This window comes from Clarias gariepinus, chromosome 24 (genome assembly GCF_024256425.1).
Source record: "Clarias gariepinus isolate MV-2021 ecotype Netherlands chromosome 24, CGAR_prim_01v2, whole genome shotgun sequence".
In the NCBI taxonomy this organism is placed as follows: Eukaryota; Metazoa; Chordata; class Actinopteri; order Siluriformes; family Clariidae; genus Clarias; species Clarias gariepinus.
In genome coordinates, this window is record NC_071123.1 from 24,256,327 (window position 1) to 24,274,195 (window position 17,869).

Genomic DNA, 17,869 nt, shown 5'->3' on the forward strand with positions numbered 1-17,869 from the left:
TGTCACCATAATCAGATAAATTTCCTGACAGTGTTGACGAAATTCCATGTTATGCTAGCTAACTTCTGAAATGTACAGTATGTGGGAGCCAGTTTGTTTTTCCATTATTTGCTAGATGCATATTTAATGTGCCTGAAATCAATTAATTTTACTAAACTTAATATAATTTAAGACACATGTAAAAGAAGAAATTAAGAAAAATATTGTAGCGTTTTTACGCCGGAAAGGATGGTGGAGAGACAAGTGAGCTTATTTGCTGCCCAATGCAATGGCTGGGAGTACTTTATTTAGCACACAGCATGTGTGGCATGAGCAGCACATTCACTCAGGAACCTACATCCAATTCAGCTTCAGCCTGAACCAGAGCACATTTCACACGTCACACCCTCAACACACACACAACAGGGCCGAAGTCACTAACCCAAACACCTTTCCCCACCATGGTGAACACACCGACATCCCCGCAAGGCATGCTGGTCGTCAGCCGCCGCCCCACCCACGCCACACTGCCCCCACCCGAGCTGTGACTGTCCACGGTCACCACGACGAACTTTGTTTCGGAGGCGTGGAGGCGGTCGGCGCTGGCGGTGGGAACGCCGCGTCCTTTGGCAGGTGAGGGATAAACGCGAACATAGTCCTGAGGCGGTCCGGCCTCCACAAAGTTCGATGTTTCATCGGCGTGCAGCTGGTAAGACGCAAGACGGTCCCGGTGGAGCAAAACTCGTACACGACCCGCCAACCGCACCCGGTAGATGACATCGGAGAGCCGAGCTATTACCGTACAGGGGCCCACCCAGTGAGACACACGCCCGGCCGAGAGCCCCCTCCTCCAGGAAGAACACACCCACACCTGCTCGCCAGCAGCAAAATCTCGCCCCTGGCTGTGAGTGTCTACGCCCATTCGCCCCATAGGTGCCCCCACCCGAAAGTCTCGCAGCGGTGCCCGCGAGCGCTGGGTGGGGCCCTTCTGCCTGGCGATGAGCGGTTCACAGTTCAGCTGTGAGACCGGCGAGACCGGCGGAGCGACTGCGGGTGACGCTCTGGGTGACGCAGAAAGACGGCTGCACGCTGGCTCGGACGGCTGATCACCACCGGAGGACCTGGAGGACTGCACGGGGGGAACGTCCTGCATCCTGTGTTTACCTCGCCGGTGTTAGCGCGCAGATTTCCCGCTCGGTCTGCTACCGGAAGTTCCGCCCCCCGGGTGTGTGCTGCTAACCTGCCCGGCTGTGGTTTGGGTCCGAGCAACCTGGCTACCCCGAAGTTACCACGCAGAGTTCTGCTAGCCAAATTCAGCACCGCACCCCATCTCTCCAGAATGTCCAACCCCAAAATGCAGTCCTCCTCGACATTCCCCACAACGAAACCGTGGGAATAAGTTCGGCCACCCACCTGGACTCGCGCTGTGCGACACGCCCGTACCTTGACGCAGCCCCCAGCAACGGTGCGGATGCTGAAGGCAGGATCAGGCCGTCGGCGAACACGCTTGCTTTGCCCCAGTTCTTTGCCCCAGTACTCCAGAGCGCAGCAGCGAAACAGTGGAGCCGGTGTCCACGAGCGCCCGCAGTAAGACGCCATCCAGCACACAGTCAATGTAAAGCCCAGCGCGGCTTCCCACGTGTACGCTGTCCCGTGCCTCGGCCTCGCCGCGAAACGTCGGAAAGTTGCTCGTTGCCTAGCCGCGACGGGTAGCCCTGTCCCCGGCTAGGTTCACGAACGGAGCGCCACTGAGCTGCGGGCGGTCGCTCGGCTCTTCCGCCGCGATGTACCGCCAATATGGGCTCAGCGCGCTCGGCCTCACCGCGCAGCGGCAGGTCGCTTTGCCGGCTAACGGCGCACGGAGCTGTAGCTTGCTCCGGCGCTTGCGCAGCGCCAGCCTCCGCCCCGAGATCCAGCGCCAGGATTTTCTTCTTCCCGCTCCGCGTTGGCTGACGTGGTGTGCTCGCGCTAGCTCCGTCAGGAAAGCGCTTCTTCTGCGCGAGTAGTCTCTCCGCTACTCGGCGGCCCGCTTGAATTTTCAGAAGGTCCTCCGTTGTGCGCTCGAACCTGTTATTCTCCATCCCACTTCTGACACCAATGTATTGGTGTCAGTTAACCCAAACACCTTTCCCCATCATGGTGAACACACCGACATCCCCGCAAGGCATGCTGGTCGTCAGCCGCCGCCCCGCCCACGCCACAATATATAAGGCATGAAGGGGTCCTTGGAGTTTTGGTTGAGTACAAGATTTTCTGACTTTATTTATTATTATTATTATTATTATTTTTTTTAAATGTCTGATGGTTTTGACAGAAACTCAGGACACAAATAAAATTTTAATAGCCAGTAATTCATTAATATGTACTTATTTTACTTAGCACCCAATAAAGATATTTTTCATATATTTTAATCAGTTGTTTAGCAATTCGAAAATGTGAATACTTTCTGGACAAGGACTTTTTCAGATCTAGTGGGGAAAAAATAAATAAATAATTACGTAGACCTGGAAAAAATATTTTGTTTTACTGAGTTGATTCAGCTTTTAAAATTGATCAGAATCAAAATATGAATGCTTTAGGTGAACAAGCAAAACAATACACAATATTATATGCTGGTCATGTTTTGTCCTATAAAGAATTAATTGATCGGAACCAGCAATAACCTTTTTAGTTAAGTTACTGCAGTTAGTTCTTATATTGGTCAGACTACACGGGCTAGGCTATGTTTCAAAAGTGCATCAATCAGTTTTGGCTGCCCATGACCTTGTTGCCGGTTCACAATACTCATAGGCCAACACCAGCAGATGGCCAAATCATCAACAACTGTGGAAAGTTCATAGCGAACTTCAAGTACCTTGACTTTTTATTTTATTTTGCATGTATGTTATCTCGTATTGCATATATTTTTTAAAAGCTTTCTAATATGTTGAACCGCAGAAACGTTTTAGGACTAATTGGTAAGATTTACTACTCACTGGAAAACTCCAACTAGATAAATGACCAATGAATTATCTTACAGTGGTATTTGTTGAGAACATTGACCACTTAAAAACTTTGTAAAATTTTGAAGACATAAAATTTTTATGGTTTTCAATTATAATTAATAATTTTTATATATTTCTAATCCCAAACTTTATAGGCATGGAAGATCGAAAGCAAAAAGAGGAATTTAAATACAGACAATAGACAAAGTTCCACTTTTTCCCAAGAGCTGAATGTATAAATATGGGGAATATTAAATCAGTAGGGCTAATAAGCCCTATAAGTCTTGTATCATATGTATGCATGATACAAGATTCAAAAGTATGCAATATAATATAATTCAATAATAAATACATAATAAAATGAAAAGCCAGAAACCACAAGTAATATATTAGGGAACTTATAGCGCATGCAGAAATAGATATTAATGATATTTTTTTGTAATATTATGCACGTGCATGAATTTGTGCATATTCATGCTCACATGTATATACATATATGTGACCAAATACGCATAGTTACTGTATATATCCTAATACCCCAAACTTGATTTGAAAGCCTCAGCATACTTTCAGTGTAGTGCAATAGTTTTAAGTAAAGTAGAGGCACAGAGAGAAAGACAAAGGCACATTACATACTTGAGGCTTGTGTGTTTCCGTTTATTGTTATACTTGTTATATCAAAGCACCCTGATGTCACTGAAGGGGGCTTAGCAAATGTTAGGCTTCAATTTCCGCACTGTGCAGAAAAATTTAACAGTGAAGGAGTAGTGGGACTTCAAACTAATAAAAGTATATCAAACCTATATAAATGAAACAATACTTAGCTTTACCCCATCATTAGAATCTCAAAAACTTCTACAGTCTTTTACACACTAATGATATATAGACTTTTTAATATCTTAAATTTTTATCATAAATGAATTTTATAGAAGATCTAGTTATCTTTGTCTTTAGAAAACTTTTCTTGTTTTCTTTAACAAGAGCTTTGCTGTGGTATATTGGGTCAGAGTGGTGATGGTTGTCCTTTTAGAGCTACTGAAGGAGCATGAACAAGCTGTTGAAGTTGCTGTGGTGTTAAAGGGGACTTTAGTCCTTGAGAGCCTGTGTGACCGACTATGCAGCAATTTTAGGAGTGTTGTTTGTTTAGGCCTGTGCGCTGTACATTGAATTCCTAAAGGACTGGATGGACACTTTTGAAGCCATCCAAATAATTTCTATTGGCATTGGAGAGACACGCTTTCCTTCAGATTCAAGTTACGAAACATTGGGAAAAAAAACAAACATTTTATTGACCTTAAAAAAAATAGAACCTATATTCTCTTGTTTTGTACAAATCACTGTTCTAATTTTGACTTGTGTTAAAAGGATAAAGGCTTTTTAATAATATTTGTTTTATTGTTTGTCCAACTTTATAGAAAAACCATCACTTGAACCAACTACATCAATGGACCACAATAAGAGACAATTTTCTTTTTTGAATAGGTGAAAAGTTGAGCTAAGTGAACCCTAGAGAAATGTAATTTATTGGGCCCACAAACAAGACTACTTAAGCCGACTTAAATATTTGTATTACAAATTGAGTCAACTTTTTGAACTGGGTACATGTTATGTCAACTAAACACTTACTCTCACTGTTTATATTGTCTTTTTCATGTATGCAGCCACAAACACACACACACACACACACACACACACACACATTTAAAACTACAGGCAATTGAGGAATGCTGATTAGCCTAATCTGCATGTTTTTGGACCGTGGGAGGAAACCGGAGTACCCAGAGGAAACCCACCAAGCACGGGGAGAACATGGAACCTTTATGCACACACACATTTTTGTACTACAAACACTGTACAACCTACCTTTATCCTACAATATTTCACATTATACTGAACATTACTATTAGAATGAAATCACTCAATTAAATTAGTTTAAACCAAAAAAAGCTTAATTTAAAAATATTATATTATTAGTAAATCTGATTTTGAAACTTCCATGTATATCCATATGAACATTTAAATATGGGTCTAAAAACCCATAAGATGTTTATAATACATTTGGTGACCTTAGTTATTTTATCGTTTTGATAAAGACACTACAGTAAAAATGTGTGAAGATGTGTATGAAACACCTCAAAAACAAGCTTGGGTACAATGTGCATAAAGGGTTCAGTCAGATCTTCACATAGTCCTAGCCAATGCGTGAAAAACGCACCACTTTGATGTAGCTTGGTTTCTCTTTTTTGTCATCCCAATGGTATTCAGGTGAGAGCACCTTGGTGGGCTTGTTGAACAGGAAGTATTTGTTAAGGTGAGACTCTTCCTGCCATACCGCTTCAATCTGATTGGTGTAGTCCTCTTCCATCTTTATGCGACACGTCCTCACCAGCTTGAGCACGTTCTTGGGGCGCCCTCCAAATGCGTCCGCTCCATAGTAGTAGTCTCCTTCTTCTAAAGGTATGTAGCCCTTAGATTCAGGATGCCGTTCATATGTAAACTGTTCCCGAGGTTTTCCGAGAAACCAGGCATGCATCACACCAACGAGGTCCCCCACAGACTCCGCCCCCCAGTGACCATAGAATTTGGTGTCAACTGAGAGGCTAAATATGTAGTCAGCCTTGTTAATGAGTTCCTCTTCAATTAGCTTTTCAATCATCTCCATTCTGTGGAGTGAGAGTTTCTGCCACTGATTTGAGATTGCTGTTTTTATCACAGTCAACTGATGCTCCTCCCCAAGGGTTACCATTGGAACTTCATTTGGAAGATCTGTAAACACATAATAATGAACTCGGTAGCCCACAAAGAAGTGCTGCTCCGCTGACTCCAGCAGGTCCTTCAGAAACCGCACATACCTGCAGGAAAATATTCAGCTTCTTAATCATAAAACAGGTTCATTACCGTGGTATTTAATAGTGCTGCTAGGCTGAGTCAGTATGTATGTTTAGAATTCTACACACTAAAACAACATTCATGTATAAAAACATAATGAACTTTGTTTCTTCATCATGTGTAAATGCTACTGCATATTAATAAAAAATGGGACAAAAGTTTTATTACAGTTCATCAGAATACAATCCAATTTAGAACAAAACCTACTGTCCCAGAGCGAAGAAAGTGGTGGCTACGGTGATGTTCTTTGGTTTGTAGATGTTGTCAAACACCGTCAAATCAAATGTATCCTCCCACACGATGGGTGCCAACCATTGGGTTGTCATGGCAACATCTGGCCGTCTGACAACAGACACACACATACACGCAAACATACATACAAAGACATAGTTGGCTTTCACTTAGTTTAGAGAATTGGTAGATACAGTCAGGTGACAAATTTTAGGAAAACTATGGTCTATCTGTTTTGTTCTTATTTGTTTACTTTCACTCACCTGCTATTTACACTGGGCTGAGAGCTGTCAATCCTGGTAATAAGGTAATAATAATAATTATTATTAATATTATTATCATTGTTATTAATATTATTTTTAATATTATTATCATTATTATTATTATTATTATTATAATTATTATTATACATAATAGTACTAGTAGGAGTTTATTTCTTACTAAACTTATATTAAATTAAATAACTACTCATTTCATGTTATTAATTCAATTAATTAGTTTAATTCGCAATCAATTAATTTTAACTTTTAGCAAATAAATACTGAAAAGTATTTAAGAAAAAAAACTTTTTATTTAGAGTGTATTAAAAATACACTCTAAATGAAAATAATTATATTTTGAATTTAGAAGAAATATTGTCATATATTATTATCATATATATATATATATATATATATATATATATATATATATATATATATATATTTTTTTTTTTTTCTTCCTAAATTCAAAATATAATTATTTTCATTTAGAGTGTATTTTTAAAGGAAATGACATCACAACACATGAAAATAACCCTAAATCATGCAGTATTTGCAGAGCTTTCATAACTCAAATGAAACAAAATGGGGAAAAAAATTTTACATCTAATGTTTTGATTAAAAAACATTCAGAAATCAGTATTTGGTGGAATAACACCGATTTGCTGTTACAGCTTTCGTGCATTTCGGCATTCTCTCCACTAGGTTTTCTGGAGTAAATTGTAGTGCTCCCTTATTCATAGCTATAGAATGTAAGACAGTAAGTCTTTATGTAAGAGCAAAGTGAACTGAACAGGACTAAAGGTTAAAGAGGTATTAAAAGGATACAAAATAAAATTTAATAAAAATTAACCATATGACAGCTCTTAGAAAGTGCATCTTTATTGTGTTTAAATGATATTATCGTCAGCATTTAGCTCATAGTCCCGAGTCAAACGAGAAGTTACATCAGAGGAAGAGAGAGATCAGTCAGGTTAGTCAGGTTATTCCAGAGACATTATCCTCTATAACATCATGTGTGTATGCATGTGTTCTCACCCAGGTGGAAAGATCAAGTCCATAACAACATCCTTTTTATCGTCTCTAAAAGATGATCAACAGACACAGACTTACTCCATGTACATTGTATGTATATTTAAATATTTTCATTGTCATCTAGATTATCATTTACTGTAAACTCCAACAATCTTTGTTAAACCCATAAAAGACTATTATAACAACATCATATACTGTAATAGTACTAGAAGTAGTAGTAGTGTATTCTATACTGAATTTAATTAAATTAATTTACTCTTCTCAATCAATAAAATTTAATGTCTACAGCACTTTAAACGTGATATTGCAATATTATATATATATATATATATATATATATATATATATATATATATATAATAATCTCTATATACTGTATCTTTACTATAATGCCAGAAGTATTTGCTTGTCCGCCCGTCATGGCCAGTCAAGTCCACACAAGCACTGGTGCGCCTGCTCTGACCTCAAGCCAATAAAAAAACCTTTGGAATGAATTAGAGCAGAAACTGCGATCCAGGCCTTCTTAGGTCCTACATCAGTGTCTGACCTCACAAATGCACTTTGAGTAGAATTCCAATAAACACACTTCTAAACCTTGTGGAAAGCCTTCCCAGAAAAGTTGATACTGTTATAGCTGCAAAAGGGGCGGGGCCAACATCATAATAAATCCTATAGATAAGTTTATACAGATGTGCAGGCAGGCGAGCAAATACTTTTGGCAAAATAGTGTGTGTGTATATATATATATATATATATATATATGTATACACACATACACACTGTACATAGTTAGTTAGGCGTCAAGCGTCAAGTTATTCCAGGGAAAGCAAACATTATCACCTATAAAATCACACATGTTCTTACCCAGGAGGGAAGATTAGGTCCATATTAACATGCTTTTTGTCGCCCCTAAAAGATAATCAACAGACTCAGACTTACTGCATATATATTTTTTTTTTTTTTCAATATTATCTAGATTATCACATTGTGTTAACTCCAACAATCATTGTTAAACCCACAAAAAAATGCAATTTATGGTAATTGATTTATACACCTGACTTTAATTTAGAATAATATTATTGCATATCGTGCAAAAGATGTGGCCAATTTTCCGGTGCTTTTATATAATTTATTGTTATTTTAATCAGTTAATGGTGTAGTGGTTAGCAGTGTCGCCTTGCACCTCCAGGGTGCGGGAGTTTACATGTTCTCCCTGTGCTTGGTAGGTTCTCTCTGGGTACTCCAGTTTCCTCCCACAATCCAAAGACTTGCAGATTAGGCTAATTGCTATTCCCAAATTGACCATAGTGTGTAATGGATTGGGACCCTGTCCAGGGAGTACCCTGCCTGGGATAGGCTCCAGGTCCCTCGCAAACCTGGAATCAAATCAACACTTTGCTCTATACTGAACTAAACGTTCCATGACTGAATTATTGGCTGTTGTCAAGTTAACATCCAAGACCCATCAAGCACAAAACTTTTTTTTTTTTATTTGCTCTCTATCCCCACCTGCTCTCATCACCCAGATGCCAAGGCTCAGCACAACTCATGACATGATCAAGAGTTATCCGTCCTTGTGCACCAGATAACAGAAGGGTAAGAAACGTACTGATTTTTTTTTTTTTTTTTAGCGAAGCCAATCATTCGCTCCACTTATATAACCCCTCATAAAGATTTTATTATATTCAGGCCTTTATTCCGTTGTTCATCCTTCATCGAGAACAAATTGCCTGTTACATATTTTATTTCCTTTATGTCCTAGATAAAGCACAATACTTATGAAAAAGTAATACTAAAAAAAGTTTCTGACTGATGGAAGGCATTCCAAGTTTATTTAATCCATTAGCGACTGGGGACTAAGAGTGCTTTTAAACAAATGATGTAGTTTAAAATACCTTAGCCAACACCTTGAGGCAATGTTGTCTAAGGACAAAATATTCTAAATATTTTTCATGTGACTAATTAGTGAGTTTTGTTACTGGCCAATCTGGTTAAATGTCACAAAATACAACTCCAACATCCACCCACCTCAAACACAACAGGAATGAAAATACAATAGAGTGTCTTATAACTATAAAGGTATGAACATGTTTATGTCCTTGTGTACTCACACAGTTTTTTTGCACACCGACGCACCCCTGAAAGCACAAAACCATCAGACTTCGGTTAGTGGATAAAGTAGAAAAGATAATCCTTTTCATTTTTGCTGCCATGTTTCCAGAGTGAAAGAAATAAAATGTGTTAATGGTACCGATAAAGTACACACACACACACACACACACACAGGTGGGAAGTGTGAAATTGCATACCTCAACCAGGTAGATTTGAGGCTGAAGTGAAATATCCTGATAAAGAAAACAAATCAAATATCAAATATCAAAATGCAGGTTTTAATACATTTATACACTGAAAAAAAAAAAAATTTTCGGTGTGTTAAAATATATTAAATTAACCATAATAATTTTAACATTGTAAAAGTAAATTTCAGGCAGAACTGGAATTTCCTAAGTAAAAGTTAAAATAAATACACATTTAATTCATGTAACAAATGAACTGAGTGGAAAGAGTTAAATATTATTATGTATTTACTTGTCATATTTAAATGTTTTATAGTCACCGCACATACTGTAAACCTAGTAATATTTAGTACATTCAACTAAAGTTTAAATGTTTAGTTTAAATGTTGAAGTCTATTTGAAACCGCGCATGCATGTTTGGAGACGCTGTTCCCACGCTGTTGGGGATCATCACGGAAGAACTGCTTGACGTGGCCGAGGCTGGAGTTTGTTGTGTTCGAATTATAGAATTATTAGATTCTATAAATATAAATCTAGATTTTCAATGCCATTTTGGATATTTCTATTTTAATTCTTTGTGTTTGTAATGCAGGATTAATAGACATAAGACGTTTAAGATTCTGTTAAATATTTGTTCTGCATCGTCCTATGATAAACCACGATGCAGACGCAGACGCGGGTTATAAAAGTTCTTACATTTGACATACATTTAGAGTGGGCAATATTTCGGCAGTATGGAGTGAAATTATAAATCTAAATAGTTGTTCTGATACTATGCTAAGCTAACACTGTATGTAACAATGTATCTGTTGCCATGAACGAATTTATCAGAATGCTAAATTTTTTTCTAAAGAAGAGTATGCATTTACGGCAAAATTAAGTAAAGTAAAGTGAGAAGTGGCTATGAATCGAAGGTGGTTAATAAATGTAAAGGTGCAGAGGCAATATTATGGCTTTGACATTAAAGCGGCATTTATTTGCAGTAATCAGTCTATGGAGTGTACTGTAGCCATCTCATGCCATGTTCTACAAATGTTTCACCGATGCAAGATTATTTCTTGAGTAATTTAACCTAAGCTTAACAAATTGAAGTATATGAATTAATGATATTTTTTTTAAATCAAGTACAGTATGTGTTCTTTTCTCTGTGATAATGAAGTCAGCACAGGTGATTAAAGCAATTGTACATTTTTTGTTTCTCAAAATAATGCAGGAGGACAGACAGAGTGATGCCAGTTTGCACATTTTTAAAATCCTCGTTGTTCGTGCTGTTGAAGGGGCAGTGCAATAGTCCAGAGAGCTGGATATAAAATGATAATATATATATATAGCCTATATATAAAATGATAAAACCAAGTAAGGGAAAATCTTACAAAACAAAAAGATAGTAATATTTACTTAATATTCCTGCTGATACAACAATACATTTAAAAAATTTTTTTTTTTAATTTTTTTAATTTTTTTTTATTTTTAAATTGATTACTTGATTATTTCAAATAAATCTAACTTTTGCATTAAATATAATTATGTACTGTAACTTTTACTTGATAACTTTATGAGTGTTAATTCAACTGGTATGTAGATTTTACCTGATAATGACAGGTGAGCTGTATTTAATAATGGAGCATAACATTTACTTAAAAACTACTCATGCAAATTGTTACATTTATCAAGGAAATCTTACTTTAAAAATTTTATGTACATTTAAACAAGAGACTTTTTTTTTTTACAAATGTATGGAAGTTAAATATAATCATATGATGAAATATGAAATCATATTTTTTTTCTCTTGATTCCAACTCAAACAATAAATTTTCATGCCTGTTTTTCTCGCTTGTTTTTTCTAACAATTTGCAACCTGATTGGTCAGGGGATAAATCAAATTTTCTGAAAACCAGTTTTACAGCCTGTCACATCATTCTCCTTCGCTCTTAGCTTTTAGCATGCTTGCAGGTCTACCACACTTATTTCCAACCACATACTTGTGTGATTACTCCCAGGCATCAACAAATCTTCTATTTTCTATTTTTTATCTAGTTTAAATCCTCTTCCTGCTCTTTGTCTACTCTGGCTTATATTGATTGTTGTTTGCCAAACCCTAGCCTTCCCGGTGAACGTACAGTATCTTGTTCTATATCTTTGTTTAGTTGGCCAAGTTTAATATAGCTCTGTTAATCTGCACATTTATAGCATCCACCATTACACACCTACAAAACTTAAGTCATTAAGAACAAAATGTGGCCTCTTTAAAGCAGGAGACTAGTCTTATTCAAACAAAAGAACACTGTGGATAAAACAACCAGAATAAAAGATCATTCCTTAAATGAAAGCATTGTCTTTGTTACCTTGTTTTATATAGTTATTTATCATCACCAAACGTTTCAAAAGGGTAAGTGAGGTACAATGAAAAAATGACATTTTGTAAATCAATGTCCAGGTAGATAATGTGCAAATGTCATTTTTCTACTTCCTATTGTTCACACTTCCACATACACATACACTTACACTAGAAAATGAACCTGGTCGTATATTTGAAAGAACTTAAATGAGGTGTAATCTATACAGACCTGAGAACAGTAAATAACTGCTGACTTTTTTGTCTTTGTTTGTTTTTTGTTTTCCATAGATCACTAGGACAAATTTAAATGATATACAGAGATTTTTGTGAGATTTGTTTCTCCTATGTGCAGCCTGACTTCACACATGTTCAAGTATCTCATGAACAAAGCAGCAACATTCCTCACATACCTCATCTTTTCCAGTTTATGTAGACTTAACTGACTTCAATGAGTGTGTCTTTAATAACGAACCTCGAAAAATGATTGATTGAGGTTCATTTTTAAAGATAAAAAAAAAAAAAAAAAACAGTAAAATCCTCTCGCCTAACCTCAGACCTTTTGCAGCCAAAAGGGAAGCAGGAGCACAACACCAGCTCTCAAAATATAACTTTTTTTTTATAACTATTTATTGTATCAGATGATGGGCTATAACAACTATCTTATTATCTGTTTTATTTATTTTTTTTATTAAGTTTTTTTGTTGCAAAAATCAGCGGCTTCAAAATAAAAAAACTTCAAACAAAAATCACATTTCACAAAACAAACAAACAAACACAAAAACTCTGACAAAAACACTTCATTACATTTTCTTTTACAAGGCACACTCTTTAAGCCAATGCAGAATATTATTAAGTATTACATTTAATTTAATATGTTAAAATTCAAGCAATCAGTGTAAAAAAATATCATCATAATAAACAAAAATAGCAATAACTACATACCCAAGGAGTGAAACAAATATAATAAGTAAAAACAAAAACAAATTCTGTCCAAACCGCATTGTGAGGTTTCTCCTTTCAGCCACTTACTAAGACAGGTATAAACTTGTGTTGCATGTGTGTGTGTGTGTGTGTGTGTGTAAGAAAGAAAGAAACAAAGAAAGAGCAACAGGGTGTAGCCAACTGAATAATACAGGTTGACAGGATTTACCTTTAAAGAAGAACTTGGATGGGTTAAAGCTATGGTCCTAATGCACTAACACACTTAATGACTATCTTTTTACATTTCACTACCACAGTACTTTTTAAAATTCTAGATTCTGATTGGTCAGAAGGTGTTGGTCGTTCATCTATAACAGCAGCTGTAGTTGCAGTAGTTTTTAACAGGTGTTACTAGTTGTTAGCAATAGTTGAAGGTTAATTCTAGAGCTTATCATGGAGGCTCAGTGCCGGTCCAAATGTATGGTACACAAACAGTAAGGAAATAGAATATCTTTGCAACCGAATACAAAAGGGCTTGTCCAAATTTTTTTTGGGTGTTTTTTAGTCTGTCGTATTTTATGTGGATAATATGATACATGTTCACATTTCTTTTTCCCTTTGCTTTTAGTAATTAGACAAATATAATATATATACAATATAATACATACAATGTGATCATTTAACGTACAGCTGAAGTGCCAACTGCATGCTCCTAGGTTCAGTCCATGTAGTTTATTAGCTTTTATTTAACTTATTTCCTAGAGTTGGGCCCAACATAATTTAAACGTTTTGGAGCGACATATGTTAGGTTAATCCAACCTTGATTTATTGGGTTACAACAACTTTTATATAGTTATAAACAAAGTTGATCCAACCAAAGTAAATTAGGTTGCCACAACAGAAATTCTTCTAATGCTGAAAAAAAATCACATCACATAAAAAGTCTTTCCACTATTTAACTTAATTAAACTAAAATGTAAAAATAATATAAATATATTTAAGTGTAATTATCTGCAGCAGGGATCTTCAAAATCCAGACAGACAAGCTGATTCAGCTAATTACCAGCTACAGTGGGTGTGTTTCGGCGTAGGTGAATTGGTGAACTGTGCTGGACACTGGCCAGCCATGACTGTATGTGATGTAAATAAATATGTACAATAAACAGTAACATTTTAACAAAGACTACAATCTGCTTAGAATCATTGCAAGACAATGGAACACATGTTGCCATAAAATAGTTTCTTTAAATGGGCAATGATAGTTTAACAATATTTAACACTGCCAACTTGAAAAAACACAAAAACAATAAACAGCTTATGCCACTTTTTAAATGGAAAGCTGTAAAATGATCTAAGATGCTGTTGGGAAACAGAACCCTATTTTATTACTTATATTCCTCTTTACATTTTTTACATGTAGTTTAGTTTTTAACAAAAAGAAATGCTTGTCATCAAATTGAGGAGATTTTTTTTTCAGTAATGATTTTTTAATGAAGTCACTAATGAAAAAGCAGTGTTTTTAAGATTGTAGTCTTGCACGTAATTTGTTTTCATCTAGCTCCATAATAATCTTCTGCAGAGCTTTAAAGCTGTTTTTTTTTGCTCATGTAAGTTGCTGTTGGTCGGCCAGAGGTTGCCACAGCGGGCCACCAACAACTTGGCACAGGCTTTATGTCAGATGCCCTTCTTGATGCAACCCTTTAGTTTTATCTGGTCTTGGGACCAGCACTGCATCCAGTGGCTGGTGTGTAGGCATTGGCTGGAAAATTAACCCTGGCTTCCGTATGGGAGATGAAAAATCTCCCAAAAAAATAAATTTTTCAAGTCTTTCACCCCTCCAGAATGATCCCAATGTTTTCTGGGCCATCACTGTGCTCTGCACTTTTGTATCAAATGACAAAGTTGCCTAAGACCGTCTTTGCAATTACTATGCCTCAGCTTTCATTATCACTCTTTGACATTTACATTCATAGCATTTGGCAGACACCCTTATCCAAAGCGACTTACATTTTTATCCCATTACACATCTGAGTTTTTACAGGAAAACTTTTAGGAACAGTTAGCAACAGGTTAGGATCAGGCAATCATTTTTCACTGATCACTAACTTAAATCACATAATCACAAATATTTTCCATGACAATCAGTCTGTAATAGTAAGTTGTTGTAAATAATTATTTTTCATCACACTTCATTTGCCACATAGTCTATACAAGTGATTTGGTTAAACTATGCTGTTGCAGCTTGCTAGTCAATAAAGTTAAGTATACAAAGTATGAGAATATATTCAATTCAATTTTATTTGTATAGCGCTTTTAGCAATTTTTATTGCCGCAAAGCAGCTTTACACAATCAAAAGAATTATTTAAGTTTGTATGAAATGTGAATTTGTATGAATCAAAATGGTCAGTTTGTCCCTGGTGAGCAAGCCGAGGGCGACAGTGGCAAGGAAAAACTCCCTGAGATGGTAATAGGAAGAAACCTTGAGAGGAACCAGACTCAACAGGGAACCCATCCTCATCTGGGTGAAACAGAAAGCAGTAAATAATCTGCATTTATACTGTGTGTTAGGTGGCAGGTTCAGCTATAATAGCTGATGTTAATTGATGTTAATATGGAGTCCAGGTAGTTATTGAAGACCCAGGTAGACTTGTAGGAAGTTCCAGTCTTGAACTATCGAACTGTGAAGTCCCCAGAGAAACAGTTGCCAACACCAGTCAAGGCCAGAACCATCTTCTAGGTAGAGAGAATCATCCCCAGACACCAGGCGCAACTCAGAGAGACACACGGAGCATCCATGTGACGAGATCTTTAGCCAGAAGCGGGGCATCAGGATGAGTCAGACAGGTCCGGAGGGCAGAGGGAGTCTGGATCACTGGCAGCTCGGAAACGACATGTGTAGCTCGACAGAGAGAGAGAAAGAGTAAAAGGGGGAGACAGGAGGAGAGAGGAAAAAGAAAGAGGGGGAGAAAGAGAAGAAGAGGAGAGATGGCAGTTAGGTATGGTCAAAATCACACAATGTATAATGTGAATGTATATTAACTGTAGAGTGCAAGCAGAGACTCCGACAGGACTAACAATGACAGCATAACTAAAAGGGAGAGCCAGAAGGAAACACAAACATGAGGGCTTCCTGACATGTAAAGCGACCAATCACTTTACCGTCAACAAACCTGAGTGATCAATGAGAGTGAGGAAGACAGCATCCAAACATACCAGTTCACCATAATACTCTACGTCCATGAGTCCCCCAGATCTGCTCCTTTACCTATGGCAAATCTATTTATAAAAATGCTTGGCTAAATAAATAGGTTTTTAGCCTGGACTTAAACACTGAGACTGTGTCTGAGTCCTGAACACTATTTGGAAGGCTATTCCATAATTTTGGGGCTTTGTAAGAAAAAGCTCTGCCCCTAGCTGTATTTTTTTATAATACGCGGTACTGACAAGCAGCCTGCTTCCTTTGATGGCGTGGCGGTTCGTAAGACACTAGCAGTTCACTCAGGTACTGCGGCGGCGAGACCATTTAATGTTTTATATGTCAAGAGTAGTATTTTAAAATCAATGCGAAATTTCACAGGGAGCCACTTTAAGATAGGGGTTATGTGCTCATATCTTCTGGTTCTAGTGAGGACTCTCGCTGCTGCATTCTGGACTAGCTGAACCTTATTTTGCATCTAGCTGAACAACCAGACAGTTAGGCATTACAATAGTCCAACCTAGAGATGATAAAAGCATGAACTAGTTTTTCTGCATCGTTTAGCGACAATACATTTCTTATCCTGGCAATATTTCTGAGGTGAAAGAATGCTATCCTGGTAATATTATCTACATGTGCTTCAAATGAAAGGCTGGAATCAATAATCACACCAAGGTCTTTCACTGTTGCACTTGATGGAACAGAAAGGCCATCTAAAGTTACGGTGTAAAGTTACTCCTAGTTGTATTCGGTCCTATGACTAGAACTTCTGTCTTATCCGGATTAAGCAAAAGAAAGTTAATTAGCATCCAATTTCTTATGTCCTGCACACATTGTTTAATTTTGGTAAGCTGTTTTTTCTCATCAGGTTTTGCTGAGAGATCTAACTGTGTATCGTCAGCATAACAATGAAAGCTAATACCATGCCTACGGATTATGTTGCCCAGAGGAAGCATGTAAAGGGAAAAAAGCAGTGGACCTAAAACTGAACCCTGCGGAACGCCAAACTCCACTAGAGAACATGCAGAATAATCACCATTTAAGTCTACATACTGATAACGATGGGTCAGATAGGATCTGAGCCAGGAATATAAAGCAACATTAATTCCATTATTGATTTATTTCTAAAACTCTTGTTAAATAAATTTGAGTTGAGGAAAAATAATTTAAATATACATTTACCACACAGAAAAATGCACAAAATTGAAGGTGTCCAAACTTACTAGAATGTAAGAAATACTAGGAATATTAGGAATACTGTATTAGGAAATCAGATTTTTAATTGTTCTTTTAGAAAAGGTAAAGACACATTACAGTGATTCTTGAGATCAGGGACGAAACAGGTTTTGATTTTCTAAAAAAAAAAAACCTTTATTATTTTAAAAACCAGTGTACACATATATGTCAAATAAGGGTTTGGCTATGTAACCATGTTTTGGAACAATCTCCCAGTTTAATTTTTTTTTTATATAAATTAGAGGTTAGCGAGATCAGCCCTGGATTTTTGTCAACAACATCAGACACATAGAAATGTCTATAAAATTATTTTTAATTAAGTTATCACAGATATTTAGACTCTTAGCATTTTTTTATTATCTTAATAACATAAAAATGTTTTTAAATGAATCATATCACCTTTTAAAGGTTAGATTAATCAATGTTTAATGATTGCGGTTTAGGTTGTATGGACTAATCAATTTATCATTTAATTTCCATAATGAACAGTGATACTTAGAAG

The 17,869-nt window shown here is 36.9% G+C and overlaps 1 protein-coding gene across 1 annotated transcript; it reads right to left on the bottom strand.

The window, feature by feature from the left end:
- Window positions 1–3,581: 3,581 nt before the first annotated feature.
- On the bottom strand, window positions 3,582–13,047 carry LOC128512273 (globoside alpha-1,3-N-acetylgalactosaminyltransferase 1-like). The gene is made up of 8 exons (XM_053485472.1): window positions 12,956–13,047; window positions 9,688–9,723; window positions 9,490–9,516; window positions 8,243–8,287; window positions 7,382–7,426; window positions 6,347–6,379; window positions 6,060–6,194; window positions 3,582–5,815 (listed from the first exon to the last, which is right to left on the bottom strand). Exons 1-8 carry the CDS (start codon window positions 13,012–13,014, stop codon window positions 5,155–5,157), a joined length of 1,041 nt encoding a protein of 346 aa, XP_053341447.1. The 5' UTR covers window positions 13,015–13,047; the 3' UTR covers window positions 3,582–5,154.
- Between the last annotated feature and the right edge of the window lie 4,822 nt (window positions 13,048–17,869).